The 16,124-nt window shown below is 38.4% G+C and overlaps 1 protein-coding gene across 2 annotated transcripts in view; it reads left to right on the top strand.

Annotated features, from left to right (window-relative positions):
* The window catches only part of LOC110163243 (disks large homolog 5-like), a 117,175-nt gene that overhangs the window by 24,358 nt on the left and 76,693 nt on the right, over positions 1-16,124 (top strand). The window contains exons 2-4 of one of the 2 annotated variants that reach the window (XM_055150044.1): positions 1,052-1,120; positions 4,649-4,805; positions 6,765-6,908. In XM_055150044.1, the coding sequence (XP_055006019.1) occupies positions 1,052-1,120; positions 4,649-4,805; positions 6,765-6,908 (370 nt within the window). Of the gene's footprint in view, positions 1-1,051; positions 1,121-4,633; positions 4,806-6,764; positions 6,909-16,124 lie in introns of both variants that reach the window. The other variant, XM_055150043.1, reaches the window with a different exon arrangement.

Raw genomic sequence — 16,124 nt, 5'->3', positions numbered from 1 at the left:
TCATTTTCCCGTCCGCTGTCGTCAGGTGGTTGTGTGGAAGATCAAGGCCTGAGTTTAAGTTTCTTCCAGTGAAAAGACTTGGTTTCTGGGACAAAGAGATGGGACTTCCCCGGTTTGGGCTGAGGGCACAGTGTGGGTAATGATCCACTGAATACAGAGCCTCGGCCCTTTCATTTGGGCCTGTGAAGAAGAAAAAAAAACAGCTTTTATACTTTATGCAGCAAGTTTGGGCTTTGAATTCACAGCAACATGGAGGGGAAAGTACAGATTTAACTGTTTTTTAAGAGTTTGAGGTGTAAGTTAAAGTTGCACCGTGTAACTTTTCTGGTGTTTGTCTCTGTTATGTCACAGCTTTACCTGGATTGTTCTTCAGTATTGTATCACATATATCTTTCTTGCATTTTATTTTATTTTATTTTTTTATTTGAAAATATCTAAATAAACCTGCAAATTTGCCATAATCTTGTCTCCATAAGGGTAAGTTTAATGCCATGCTGTGGAACATTCCTGGCAAAGCAATAACCTCAATTAAGACCAGCAGATGGTGTGGCGGATCCTCTTCCAGAAAAGTTACACAGTGCACCTTTAAACAGTATTAGGCTGTAACTGTAGACTGTAGACTGTAATTATTGACCTCAATGGAGAGTTATTGCTTTAGCCTGAATTTTCCACATTGCGGCATTAAACTTATCTATTTCCATGGAGACAAGATGGCACCACAAGACCGAGTTGCAAGTCAGATCTGTGGAAGGGTGCCTCTCATAGTAAAAGTGCCAGATTTTCCAGAAGAATTTCTCCAGAAGAATTAAGTAAACTTTAGGTAGATTTGTGTTTAATGCCATACTGTGGAACATTTTAAGGCAAAGCTAAGACATGGAGTCAAGCGGTTGGCCGACCCTACATTAGAAAAGCTGCATTTTGCACATTTAACCCTTCAACAAACCATTTTAGCAATTCAAATTCTGCCAACTTGGGTTTTTCAAAAAAAATGTTATATGAATTTTGTTAAATCTAAGCTTTAAGTTTCTTTTTTTTTTCTTTTCCCTTCCAGGCTCCACGTACAGCGTTCTGTCCACGATGCCGTCAGACTCTGAAAGCAGCAGCTCCCTCAGCAGTTTAGGTGAGTCTCTCCAGAGTCACAGGTGTTAGTGATACATGAACATATCAACAAATAAACACTGAATGAGGCCACGTTTGTATGATGACGGTCTGAACAGAAGACGCAAAAGTGGCGTCGCGTCTTCACTTTTTATTTCGCGTTTAGATAAGTGTTTTCAGGAGGAAGTTTGCGTGCATACGGTGACGCAAAAGTGTGTGGAATTCGATTCTGTTTACATGCCAGGCGGCCAGGTGGTGACGCTCGGTGGTGACGTAAACATGTACGCGACGTGAGCAGATCTGACCAGAGTTTTGCGTCTTGGGCAGTGTAGACGGAAACACTACGGAGGAGCGTAGTTTCACTCTGGAGGGTAGTTTCAGATTTTTGTGTTTTTAAACCCCAAAAACGCTGTCACCGTCTAAACAAAAGACACTTCTGATAAAATATTTTGATGTTTTCACCCGCAAGTGTTCTCGTGTAAACAGTAATAAGATCGATAAACAAAAATAACTGCTTAAATTTTCATCAGATTTTTAAATCAAATTTTAAACAGTTTTTGAAATATATATTGTTTCTATTTTAGTTTATCTGCACTTTCTGATTTTTCCCAATGTAGTCGAACAAAATCATACTGCTGCCTGCATCTGATCAGAAAGTGCACGGTTGGCATACTAGTTGCGGTTAGTATTACCGTGGAGGCTGCTCTGAATGCATGAGGTGAGGAAGTGAGGAACAACTTTGGACCACTGCGAATTATTTAAAATGAATTAGTTCTGTTATTTTTTTCACATTTTGAAGACTAAAAAAATCAGGTAGCATTTTTAAATCGGTTCACACTGGGCTGAAATGAATGAAAACCTGTATATTTCAAGATAAAATTCTTTTATAGAGGAGTTTCAGTGTGTTTTAATACAAAATTGGTATCACCCCCCACTAACACGTGTTTACAAAGACTTTTCTATTTTCTACCCAGAACCAAAACAAAGCACCTTCTTGTTTTGAACTCTTACTGGTGTTAAAATAGAGTTAGTCCGTCCCAGAACAGAGCAGACCACATGCTAGTGATTATACAGGGGGATTTAGACATGCTACTCCACACATGAGCTACACAGGCTTTAAGTTTACTACTGACATCTGATGATTACTTCATTTTGCATTTTTGATAGTTATAAGCAAGAATTCCTACCTTTTTAAAACAAGATGTAGGTTAAGGATTTATCAATATTCTCTGGTCTTTTAATGGTACGCTTATATGTACTTTTACAGCAAAACAAAATGTATATAATTAATCCAAACTTATTTTTCGGTTTCATATGTTTTTATTCATGTGTAAACAGATAGAGATATGTCATTGAAACAACACATGTACACACACTTTTTTTTTAATTTTTATGCAGATAAAACATAACTTAAAAAACGTAACTAACAAAAAAACAAATCACTCAAGAAATATGAGTAGTGTCATACAGTATAATGATAGAAAGGTAATAAATATACTGCTGCTTTTATGAATAACAAAAAATAGAATAATAATAAAAAAATGTAAATAAATAAATAATAAATATTTATAAATAATAATAGGAACAAAATACATAAATGCATAAATACATAAAAAAATAAAAAAATAAATAAAAAGATAACATAAAGGGGGGGTTATGGTGGGGGGTAGGGTTGGCTTAGACTCTTTCAAAAAAGTCAATAAATGGTTGCTACTTTCTAAAAAATGTGTTTGTTACCTTTCTTGGAGCACCTAATCTCTACTTTCAAAACGGACGCAACTTCATTAAATATACTTAATTTTGTCAGCTAAATTATTATTTCTCTGCGCTGAGACATTTAGACATTTATTTTTAACTTTGACAGTGAAATAGGCAAGTTTAAATTAGTTATTTGAAAAGATTTAATGTGGTTACATGACATTTTGGACTGTACCAAATGGTAAAGATTTTACATTTTTAAAACCTAAACAAAAACAGCTTAGCCCCTTTCAATCACACAGGGGAACATAAGGGACATCAAGTCATATTAAGTTAAATCGGAGGCTTAAAGGTGCACTGTGTAACTTTTCTGGTCTGTCTCCTGCTTGTCTCTATGAAGATGTTATTGGTTTGCCTGTAATGTTACACAGTCTGGCATTAAACATCTATTTAGCTTCAATAACATCTGCAGCCTTTTACCATCTAAAAAACATAGCGAAAATCAAAGGTTTACTGTCTAAATCAGACTTGGAGAAACTTATCCATGTGTTTGTCTCCAGTAGATTAGATACTGTAATGTTCTGCTCACTGGTCTCTCCAAACGAGCTGTGAGACGCTGCAGAACATCCAGAACGCTGCAGCTCGGGTCCTGACTCGAACTAGGAAGTACGAGCACATAAGTCCTGGTCTCAGGTCTCTGCACTGGCTCCTGTGCCTCAGAGACTTTAAAGCAGCTCTGCTTGTACAAGTGTCTCCATGGCCGAGCACCAAAGTCCATCTGTGACATGTTAGTGTCATATGAACCATCTCACACTCTGAGGAGCTCAGGGACCAACTCCTGCTGGTGCCCAGAGTCACGACTAAACAAGGGGAGTCAGAGTTTCAGGTTCATGCAGCTAAAACCTGGAACAGTCTGAACATGTGAGACAGACTCTTCTGTGACGCTGTTTAAATCCAGACTCAAAACATTTCTGTTTAACTGTGCATATAACTGAAAGGTTTTCATTCCGCACTCTTCTCTCTTTATTCTTCTTTTTAAAAAATTTTAATCTTCATGATTATTTATGTTTTGATTTGTTTTTATTATGATTTTAATGTATTTCTTATTCTGTAAAGCACTTTGAATTACTTTGTGTACGAATTGTGCTGTACAAATAAACTTGCCTTGCCTTGCCTTTATTTTATCAAATTTTAATTGGGGAAAAAAAAAAAAAAAAGTTGAAAACATGCATTCACACTTAGGGCTGGGGATCATTAAGAAATTGCTGATGCGATACATAGTCCACGATACATATATAAATACAGTTCACTTTCGATACGATATATTTCAAATCGATTCGATACAGTTCAATAAAAATAAAGGCTAAATCATGTCTGTGATACTAAAAGTGTTTGTTAAACCACTGTCTTGTGCAAAGTTTGTATGAAATGCAAACATTTTAATCATCAAAACAGTGAAAATGTCAAATGAGTTGCATAATTGAGTTTCCTTCCACTACACAAACAACAAAACTGTATCACTGTAACATAATATTTTAGTAAAATGTACCAAAAAATACTCTTGGTGATATATCGATACAGCAGCCCACAATATCGATACTGTATCATCACATTAAACGATGCGGTATATTGGTATTATTGATATTCATATTTTTACTAGGGTTGCCTTTTCACAGATCTGACCTGTAACTTGGGCTGGTGATGTCTCCATGGAGATTCATCTGTTTATTGCCACACTGTAGTAGAACTTTCCAGCCCAAGCTCTAACATCTCCGTACATACAAACAGGTGTACGTCCGCACTGCCCTATGCCCCGTTGACATGCTGACTGCTGCAGGTACCCCGGCCCCAGCCTCGTCTCCGCCGCCCGCGCTCCTGGAGGGCCCCCTGGTGGTCAGCGAGAAGATGGAGACCGTCCTGTTCCAGCTACGACAGGTGACGAGAGAGCGAGACGAACTACGCAAACGGCTGGCCCTGTCCTCGCCGGGGACCACCTTCGACGACTGCAGGTAACGCGACGTGAAAGCTGTCAAAACTGATCCATTTTTGAGATCAGTTGTTTTTTTTATAGTTTTGTATTCTATTGAAATTAAATCCAACCACCACAAAATACTCACCTTTTGAGTGACGGTAAAAGGAGAGTCATAAAAGTAACTATGGTTCTATGAAGTAGGGATAAAATACGGTGTGTAATAGAACAGCTTTTTGTGATGTTGATCTCATTTGTCCAGTAGAGATACATCATAGAAAAGGTCTCAGTGTTAGTCTGATGTTTCTAATGTCTAATGTCATGTTTCTAAAATCTGAAGATTCGCCTGCTGTTCCTCAGGCGTAGTGGAGTTCTGTGAGCTATAGTTAAACTGTGGCTATAAAAAGTTTGACATTTTAGTAACAGATGTATATTTTCTTCCATAGAATTCTGTTCAGATGTCCCTATTTACCCGGGACAGTCCCAGTTTTGAGCTCCGTGTCCCCTGTCCCAGTAGATTTATACAAAACCACTGATTTGTCCCAGTTTTATTCAAGAAATGTCCCAGGTGTCCCTATTTTTGACAAGTCTGATCCCTGCCAACAGTGATTTATAGTAACAGTAATTGCCATTTGTTCAGGTAAAATGCAGATGGTTAGTAAATGCTTAAAAATCACCAAAACACAAAGAAAATTTTATTTGTGTACTTTTTAACACGTTGACAGTGACATCCAGCCAATCCTGTTCACTGCCTTATCTTTAAATATTTATTTATTTTAGCATGACTCTGCAAAAACCTCAGAGATAAAATTGGACGGGAAGTAGTGTTGCTAACAGTGAGGTTGTCTGGCGCTATTGTGCAAACAGTGTTGGGGAGTAACAGATTACATGTACCGGAGTTACGTAATCAGAGTACAAGTTATGAGTAACTGTATTCAGTTACAGTTACTGTTTCAGTGAGTGGTAATTGGATTACAGTTACTTTGTTGAAATAAATGGATTACACGTGGTATTTTCCTGTTTTCACATTTTGGGCTAAATCCCCCCCCCCAAACCAGGTCTAAACCAGGTCTAAACCCAGGTCTAAACCCAGGTCTAAACCCAGGACTAAACCCAGGACTAAACCCGGACTAAACCAGGACTAAACCCAGTACTAAACCCAGTACTAAACCCAGGACTAAACCCGGAACCAAACCCGGAACCAAACCCGGAACCAAACCCGGAACCAAACCCGGAACCAAACCCAGGACCAAACCCAGGACCAAACCCAGGACCAAACCCAGGACCAAACCCAGGACCAAACCCAGGACTAAACCCTAACCCTAGGACTAAACCCAGGACTAAACCCAGGTCTAAACCCAGGACTAAACCCAGGACTAAACCCAGGACTAAACCCAGGACTAAACCCAGGACTAAACCAGGACTAAACCCAGGTCTAAACCCAGGTCTAAACCCAGGTCTAAACCCAGGACTAAACCCAGGACTAAACCCAGGACTAAACCCAGGTCTAAACCCAGGTCTAAACCCAGGACTAAACCCAGGACTAAACCCAGGACTAAACCAGGACTTAAACCCAGAAAACCAGGTCTAAACCCAGGTCTAAACCCAGGACTAAACCCAGGACTAAACCAGGACTAAAACAGGACTAAACCATGTCGCTGTCTTTTAGCAGACAAAACATCTCATGTGAAAATCGTAGTCTTTGCTTTTCTACAGCAAATCAAGTAATCCGAAAGTATTGAGATTACGTTACTCACTTTAAGTAATTTAATGGATTACGTTACAAACTACATTTAGGGGTATGTAATCTGTAATCTGTAGGGGAATACATTTTAAAAGTCACCTTCCCAACACTGTGTGCACAGAGCCTCAACTCAAATTCAGTTTTTTCTTGCAGTAAACTTTGCAGCTCGAGCTTGAATTAATGACTGGACACAGACAATTTATGTGCACATTTCATTTTTTGCGGTTATGTAATGTTTTGTTTTGTTTTCTTCAGACCAAACTCCAAAACGGGCCACGATTACGAGCGTCTGAAGCTGCAGTGCATGAAGGCCATGGCTGATCTCCAGTCTCTTCAGAACCAGCACAGCAGCACTTTGAAACGCTGCGAGGAGGCCGTGAAGAAGGCAGATTTTTACCAGTGAGTAGAGACCCTCCTACTCCATTACACCCTCTCGTTTTGTTTTAATGCAGCCATATTTACTCCATTTTCTGATCTGTTATAATGTTGTTTCCTCATCACAAACAGATCTGGAGTTGTTTTGTTTCTTTCACTCATGTTTAACACACAAACCCTGCATATTTAGACTGTGTGCTTCTAAAATTGTAAAAGAATATACAATCGTTTTAATAATTTCAGCTCTGGAATTTAAGGTAAAAAGTAGCTTGAAAACTACTGCTTCATGACATCACAATTAGAGCTCTTTATCATTAAGAAGTTGCCGATACGATAGGGATGTAACGATAACCGAAATATCGTGATATTGTATCGCCAAAAGTCTCACAATAATATCGTGGCTGTCACAGTATATCGAATTCCAAGTTTCTCTGCTTAAATGCATTGTTTCATCGGGAACTACATATCCCATGATTCATTTCAGCGCTGACAACATGAAGTACAGTGAACCCTCGTTTATCGCGGGGGATACGTTCCAAAAATAACCCGCAATAGGTGAAATCCGCGAAGTAGTCAGCTTTATTTTTTACTGTGATTTTACAATGCAATACTGAACTGCAGAATGAAACAAAAAATAAAACCTCTTTTCAGGCCCAACATGTGTTAAAGAAATAGAAATATTAACGTTTTCTTACAAATAACTATAATAGTTTAAAGAACGGTGTTGTAAAACAATATTTTTATATAGTAATGAATACAAGGTAGGAAACAGATAACGTACAGATAACGTTGGTATCCAGTGTAATGCTATTTTTCCTGCAGTCATTAATCCACAAAGCTAAAGCAGATTCCATCCTTACGATGGCCTTGTTGCGGACTGTCACAACTCTTTTTGCATCCTTGTTAAAGCTTATTGCTGCTGTCGTCCTTATATTATTTTCCTCCTTCTTTATGTAACGAACCGAAGATTCATTTATTCTGTAATGGCGCCCTACAGCCGCATAGCTTTTACCTTCCTTCAGCATGTCCAGAAGTTTAACTTTTTCTGCAATAGTTAGCATCTTCCGCGGCCTCTTTGGCGGCAGTCACAGAACGTTTCTTTGACATTGTGGGTTTTGTCACGGAGAAAAATTGCGAACGTAAATTTGGCAGAATGTACAGAAACGAAAACTGTTGGCATGGGTGTAATGAAAAAACCAAATATAAACCTTTTTCACTTCTAGACAACAGTAACGCCCCTAAGCCAATCAGGATTCACTGTAAAAAATAAAGCACTGTAAAAAATTCCGCGAAGCAGCGAGGTCGCGATAGGTGAAGCGCGATATAGCGAGGGATCACTGTAATATGTTTTTTCCTTGAATTCTTGGGATTATGACAGAAATAATTCACACCAAAATCTTGTCAAAGTATTTTAAAAGCAAAAAAAGTGTCCTATCTACAATTTATATCAGCCTCTCCAAAATATCGCAATAAATATCGTAACGTGAGATGAATATCGCGATAATAATACTGAGAGATTTGGATATCGTTACATCTCTCTGATACGATGCATACCTCAATACACAGGCCATGATACTTGATCTCGATACAGTGCACTTTTGATTCGGTATGATTATATTTCAGATTGATTCGATATGGTTCAATAAAAAATAAAATCTAAATCATGGCTCTGATACTAAAAGTCTTTGTTAAACCAAGGCACCTGCTCTGTCTGCCTCTAATCAACTCCAGTCTCTACTATTGGTTGGTGTGTTTTACTTAAAGGTCGTACCCTGTTTTTAACTAAGCCCTGATGAAGACCAGTTTGGTTGAAACATGTTGGCTCTGGCCATTCAAATAAAAGCCTTTTAACTATATTTTTCCTCGTGTGACTTTTACTTCTTTGGCGTGCCTGGATTCCGTCGTGTTTAAAGTTTTGATCCTTTTTCCAAGACCTGCTCTCACTGATTGGAACACCTGCAGCAACATTTTAGTGTTTTCTTTCTTAAACCACTTCTTGAAAGTTCATATGAAACACAAACGTTTTAATCATCAAAACCGTGAAAATGTCAAATGTGTCGCACAAATGTGTTTCCTTCCACTGAACAAGCAACAAAACTGTAGCGCTGTAACAAAATTATTTAGTAAAATATACCAAAAAATACTCTTGGCGATGCATCAGCAAACGATATCGATACTGTATCATCACACTAAACGATACGATGTATTGATATTTTAATATTTTTTTCCTAATCACAAGGTGGAACAGAGTATTTTGCTTTGGTGATGTTGCTCAAGAGTTACTCAAAAAGTGTGAATGAAACAAAACACAACTCCAGGTCTGTTTCTGATGACAACAAGATTATAACAAGGCTTAAAGCTCACTCCGATTTTGTGTAATTTAGGTCCTTTGAATACTAGGATTCATTTCAAAATTCAGATTTCGAACTTGTATTAGTACTTTTTGTCAATTCTCCTGTACAAGAATTGTATTTCAGAACATTTTTGTGCAGGGTTAACCGTTTTTTATGCAGAGTAAGACCGGATATTTTGTTGTTTGTGGTGAAAATTATGGTGCTTCAAAAACTGCAGCCTTTGCGATTTGCTGATGGCAGTTTTGATTTGATTGCGATTAATGCCGTACCCCTTAAAACCCTCTCCCCCTCCTCCTCTTCCACAATTCCACCACAAACAACAAAATCTCCAGTCTTATTCGCCATAAAAACTGCTATCTCTGTACTGACGTGTTCTGAAATGTGACTCCTGTATCAGCCTGTCAGTTCAGGTTTCAGTCTTTCTTTATTAAAACGTAAATCACGTGTCTAATTGTAGTGTTTGTCAGATAAATTGTTGTTTTCCCCAAATAGTTCAGCCCAGCCACTCCCCGCTGCTTCATCTCCTGCTTCATCTAATACGAGAATTTCAGGACTTGTTTTGTACACATCGAAACTAAAGATTAACAGTTTTTATACAGAATAAGACTGGAGATTTTGTTTGTGAGATAATTATGGTTCTTAAACGGACCATATTAGAGTGTTTTGTGATCTATGGTAAAATGTTTTAGATGTTTCCTCATCACAAACAGACCTGGAGTTGTGTTTTGTTTCATTTTAAACCACAGTTTTTAAACTCCATACACCTTTACTTGAATCATTTGGATAATTTCAGCCCTGGAATGGCCAATCTCCACTCAATTGAAGGTAAATGGAGCTGTTAACCTGAAAACTATTACTACATGACATCACAAGGGGGAACAGAGCATTTTCAGCTTTGGAGATTTAGACAGACTAATAATAATTACTCAGACATTAGTGAATGAAACAAAACACAACTCCAGGTTTGTTTTTGAGGAGGTAATAACATTATAACGTGACTTAAAAGCTCACAAGAGTCAACTTTGCATACCGTATTTTTCAGACTATAAATCACTCAGAGTATAAGTCGCACCAGCCAAAAAATGCATAATGAAGAAGAAAAAAACATATACACATTCGGGGGAAATTTATTTTATAAAATCAGAGACCAGGAACAGACATTTCATCTTGAAGTTCTAGTAAAACAATAGAAGAGAGAACAACAGACTGTTAACGTCACATATGAACAGTTCTTCAGATAAACTATAACATAAACAACAGAACAGAACAAGTTTAACAAACTCTCCATCTCACTCCAAATCACTAAATCAGGGGTGTCCAGACTTTTTTCATCAACGGCCACATTTCTAAACACAGACGAAGCAGAGGGCTGATCGAGGGCCGTAGACTGGTGCTCAGTACAGTGAATAATTGAAATAAATGCATGTTTAACACGTTAGAATGAGCCATCAGTCTTTATTTAGGATAAGCTCTTTAAAATCACACACTTAATGTTAAATATTAGACTTTATCAAAAAACTTGCAATAAAAAGTACATTTTTAATTGATGGGTCAATTCTGAGGGCCAAAAAAAAAATTGTCAGAGGGCTGCATTTGGCTCACGGGACGTAGTTTGGACATGCCTGCACTAAATCCATTCAATTCTTCATCCTCTGTGTCACTTCTGAGCAACTCCACAACCTCCGGAGGTAAACAGAGCGCCGCTTCCTCTTCTGTGTCGCTGTCGTCAGACTCAGCATCAGTTCCAGTTACAATTATTCTGACCTTTCTGAATCCCGACAGGATGGTTTCGGTTGTCATTGATGTCACTTAAATTTTTAATTATCGTTGGTATTGGAAGTAATGTCGCGACCGACTGACACGATACAGACACGACAGAGGCTCTTTCTGCAGGAGACATGTGCAGTAGAGCCAAGTGACAGTGGTGCAGGAGGAACAGGAGCAGCAGATACTCACACACAAGACTAGAACCTCTCGACGCTTCAGTGTGAACATTTTAACATATAAATCAGAGTATAAGTCACTGGAAACACCCAAACCATGAAAAAAAGTGTGTCCGAAAAACCAGTAAGATAGGACCTTTTTAAATTGCTATTTCACTTCAATTCGCGAATAATCTTGCGTCTTTACTCCCTACCAGCGTCTCCCTCTCTGTCACCATCCCCCATCTAAAAACATCATCTCGAAGTGAAGCCCCTCGTCAATATTTCAGCAGCTTTTGTCCTTGCGTTGGGTTCGCTGACATGTTCACGCCAGATCGCATCCACCAGATTTCACTTTTAGTCACAAGAGCAATGGGATTAAACATTTATAACCCCCTCCAAAGCTGTTATACCAGGCCTGTCTGTTTGTTACATATGAAACTAAATATGGGTTTCCTCATCACAAACAGACCTGGAGTTGTGTTTTGTTTCATTCACACTTGTTTAACGCACAAATCCTGCATATTTGGGCTGAGTCCTTCACTAGAAGCATTTGGACAATTTCAGTCCTGGAATTTCCAATCTCTACTCAACAAAATGCGCAAGGCTGTTAACTTGTAAACTGCTACTGCATGACATCACAAGGTGGAACAGTAGTGTTGTAGTCAAGAGCGCGCTAATCGAGACCAAGACCAGGACAAGACCGAGACGTCTGAGGATCAAGACTGAGACGAGACTGAGATTTTTGAAGATTGAGACCAAGACAAGCCCAAGACCACGGCCCATCGAGACCAAATCGAGACCATCTTTGTCATTTTCTACATTTATTTGTATTTTACAGTTATTTTGGCACATAGATTTATAAATATATATCTCCATTTGATCTGATTAATGCTCATTTAGGATTAAAATAAGCCAAACAAACCGTACTGCACTTAACCACTCCCTTTTTGTCCCTTTTTTTTGGACCCTCACCCCCCAAAAAAACCCTTCTTTAATCCCACTTCCACTGGCACTTTACAAAAAACAACTTCCAGATTAATCAAGTGTTTTTTTTCAAGCTCATAACATTTACAGTTACATTATCTTACTGGTTTTGCATTGATATTTAGCTTCTGCACATTTATTAAACCATTTTCTTCCGCTTTATCCGGGGCCGGGTCGCGGGAGCAGCAGGTGTAAGCAGGGACTCCCAGACTTCATTTTCACTTCCCAGACACATTTATGCCGTAATGAAATACGATCGCCCTCGGCCAATGTCAAACTGTGAGTTCGAGACCGAGACAAAACCGAGTCCAAATATTCTTGAGTCCGAAACAAGTCCAAGACCGTAAAAAAGCATTGTCGCGGCCGGTCTCGAGATCAATACCGGGCTGGAACAGAGCATTTTGAGCTTTCGAGATGTAGACGGACTAATAATAAAGGCTTACTCAAACTTGTAAATGAAACAAAACACAACTCCAGGTCTGTTTTTGAGGAGGAAACAAGATTATAACGTGACTTAAAGGTTGTATAGAGGATTTTTTTAAGGGAAAAGAAATACATCGACAGTCCTTTTTCAAATGTTGTGCATGCGTGACACCACCTTCCTCATCCACAGCTCCCTCAGTAGAAACACCTCCTCCCGCCTCTTTACTCTAGAAATCACACTTGTTTACAGCCAGTGAGTGTTCAGAATTACTGTTGAAGTGACCTGTCTAGAAGTAATTTAGCAACCGAAGCGTCAGTTTTTAGACCCTTCGTCAGCTTCATTCGCGCCATCGCTGGAAGGAATCTCCAAGAATCACCTCAGTTTGTCTTCGCTCCTTTTCTCCTTCTCTTCTTCTTTCAGCGACCTCAAAAATGGATTTCTTTTGCGGCGAACTGGTCGTGGATTCTCGTCCGCCATCGCAACAAACTTTGTGCAAACTGTGAGGAAGCGACAGTTTAAAAAAGACTCTAAAAACCGCTGTATAAACCACGTAATCCCCAGTCAGTTACACTAGAAACGTAGGGAGTTTGATTGACAGCCTAACAGCCAATAGAAAATGAGGCAGCCTCGTTTTCTATTGGCTGATGTTTATCTGGCCTCACTACGTCCACAGTTGGTTGATTTTCATTCTTTTTTTTTTGGTCATCATAATTATAAGGCTGCTGCGTCTCTGTAATGGTATTTTAAACTTTCACTGACAATTTGAAACAAAAAAAAAATCCTCCATACAACCTTTAAAGCTCACAAGAGTTAGTTTTGTGTCTAGATTCTCCTGCATTTCGGAACATGTTTGTAGAGATCTAAACTAGAAGATTAGCTAGTGTCTCTTTTAATAATACAAGATATTTATTTGTTTGGCAGAAAAAAATCCAGTCTTTGTGATTTGCTAATTGTGACTATTCAAATTGCGAGTTCGATACCCCAAAGTTGTTTTTTTGGGGTTTTTTTTGCATCGAAGTATTAAAACTCGTGGTAGGACATTGAGTGTGTGTGGAGTATTTGTAATTTACTGATGCCATAGAGTCTAAAAGTGTAGGGGACAGACATCTGGCCCAAATGCAAACAGACAGATGAGGGATTAGAGTTTAAGCCGACCTCCCTCTGAACCGACCCAGGCTGCTCCCTCTACTCCAATCTCACAACTCAAATTAGGCTGGTACCGTACGAGGAAATCACGCAGGGGCAAAGTTTTGGTACACGATCATCTGGAAGTGATCTATTTTCATATGTTAAAGGGCCCACATTACTTTGCTCTCTGTTTTCCACTGTGTTTTTTAAACTCCACGCTGCGAGAAACTAAATCTAGCCAAGTTAAGATGACTTGAATTGAAAGTTTCATCGTGACTTGAGTAAATTTCACCTGACAAGTAAAATGATCTGCCAGTGGAAGAAGACTTTTTGTACTTAAAATAAGAAACTAAATTTAATGTTGCTTGAATTAAGACAGACCAACTTGTTCCATTGGTTGATAATTTTACTTGTCAAGTTGAATCGACTCAAATAAAGTTAAATGTTCTTAATTTAAGTCATTTTAACTTACCTAGATATTGTTTTTTCCAGTCTGTGCTCCTTCACTAGAATAATTTGGATAATTTCAGCCCTGGAATTGCCAGTCTTTACTGAACTAAAGGTAAAAGGACATCACAGTCTCACATAATTGACTCTTGTGAGCTTTAATTCATGTTATAATGTTGTTATAACGAACCAACCAATGCATTATTTATAAATCTTCAAACGCTGAAATTTTACGATTTAGTCGACTTTTACACTCTTAAAATCATGTTCAAAGTAAACAACAATCTCCTGTTGAAATCGTTACAGAACATGTTCAAAATCCGAAAGAGCCGATACGAGCTCAGAGGCACGACCATGTTTATTAAAAAGAAAATCAGAACAAACATTATGAAATTTTGTAAATCTGTTAAAGGGGCGGAGCTCTGGAACAACTGTACAGAAAACCTAAAATTGTGCACCACTTTCTTTCACTTCATAAAGAAGTTTAAATGTTTAACTCTGGACAGAGACATGAAACATGATACTTAGTTTGTGCTGTAGAACTTTGTTGTTCTGTTACTGATTAGCTTGTTTCTTCCTGCTGTATTTATGAAGATGAACTGGTGTCAAGATGAAGCTCTGACAAAGGAATAAAGGGTAAAGGCATAATAAGCTTAAGCTTCAGCCTGCACCTTTTCGGTCTGTATATGTTAAATATGACTGTTTATGAATTAATGTCAAAATATACCTGTGACCGAAATAAATAAATAAATGAATGTTGTTACTTCCTCAAAAACAGACCTGGAGTTGTGTTTTGTTTCATTCACATGTTTGAGTAACTCTTTATCATTAGTCTGTTTACATCTCCAAAGCTCAAAATTCAAAGCTCGATTACCTTTTTCGGCTGAATATTTCACTATTTGCAGCGAGGCAGCGGCTTTTTCTACAGGAGACATGCGCAGTAGAGTCGAAGTGACAGTGGTACAGGAGTAATAGTAGTACTAGATGCTGATACACAGTGTTGGGGAGTAACAGATTACATGTACCAGAGTTACGTAATCAGTACAAATTATGAGTAACTGTATTCAGTTACAGTTACTGTTTCAGTGAGTGGTAATTGGATTACAGTTACTTTGTTAAAATAAATGGATTACACAGAGGGATTTTCCTGTTTTCACATTTTGGGCTAAGCCAGGACTAAACCAGGACTAAAACCAGGTCTAAAACCAGGTCTAAAACCAGGTCTAAAACCAGGTCTAAAACCAGGTCTAAACCAGGTCTAAAACCAGGTCTAAACCAGGTCTAAAACCAGGTCTAAACCAGGTCTAAAACCAGGACTAAAACCAGGACTAAACCAGGACTAAAACCAGGACTAAACCAAGTCTAAACCAGGACTAAAACCAAGTCTAAACCAGGACTAAAACCAGGTCTAAACCAGGACTAAACCAGGACTAAACCAGGACTAAAACCAGGTCTAAAACCAGGTCTAAACCAGGTCTGAAACAATGACTAAACCAGGACTAAACCAGGACTAAAACCAGGTCTAAACCAGGACTAAAACCAGGTCTAAACCAGGACTAAAACAATGACTAAACCAGGACTAAACCAGGACTAAACCAGGGCCAATTTGAAGAGAACAAACATGAATTTTCAGGATGTGGTTGTTACATTCATGTAGTTTTAAAAAGCATGACAATACAAATAATCCAAAGTATTCAGATTACGTTACTCACTTTAAGTAATTTAATGGATTCCGTTACAAACTACATTTTGGGATATGTAATCTGTAATCTGTAGGGGAATACATTTTAAAAGTAACCTTCCCAACACTGCTGGTACACAAGACTAGAGCGCCCGCTGGTGGCTGTCAGTCTGAAAATTTTAATATATAAGTCGCAGGACCAGCCAAACCATGAAAAAAAGTGCGACTTACAGTTAAAAAAATACAGTATTTTTTAAAAGGATGCAGCCCTAGTGCCTCTATTCAGAAGTAGATATT

Source organism: Boleophthalmus pectinirostris, unplaced genomic scaffold (genome assembly GCF_026225935.1).
Source record: "Boleophthalmus pectinirostris isolate CB_2022bp ecotype Guang Dong unplaced genomic scaffold, ASM2622593v1 HiC_scaffold_14, whole genome shotgun sequence".
Taxonomy (NCBI): domain Eukaryota; kingdom Metazoa; phylum Chordata; class Actinopteri; order Gobiiformes; family Gobiidae; genus Boleophthalmus; species Boleophthalmus pectinirostris.
This window is presented reverse-complemented; position numbering and strand designations above follow the sequence as displayed.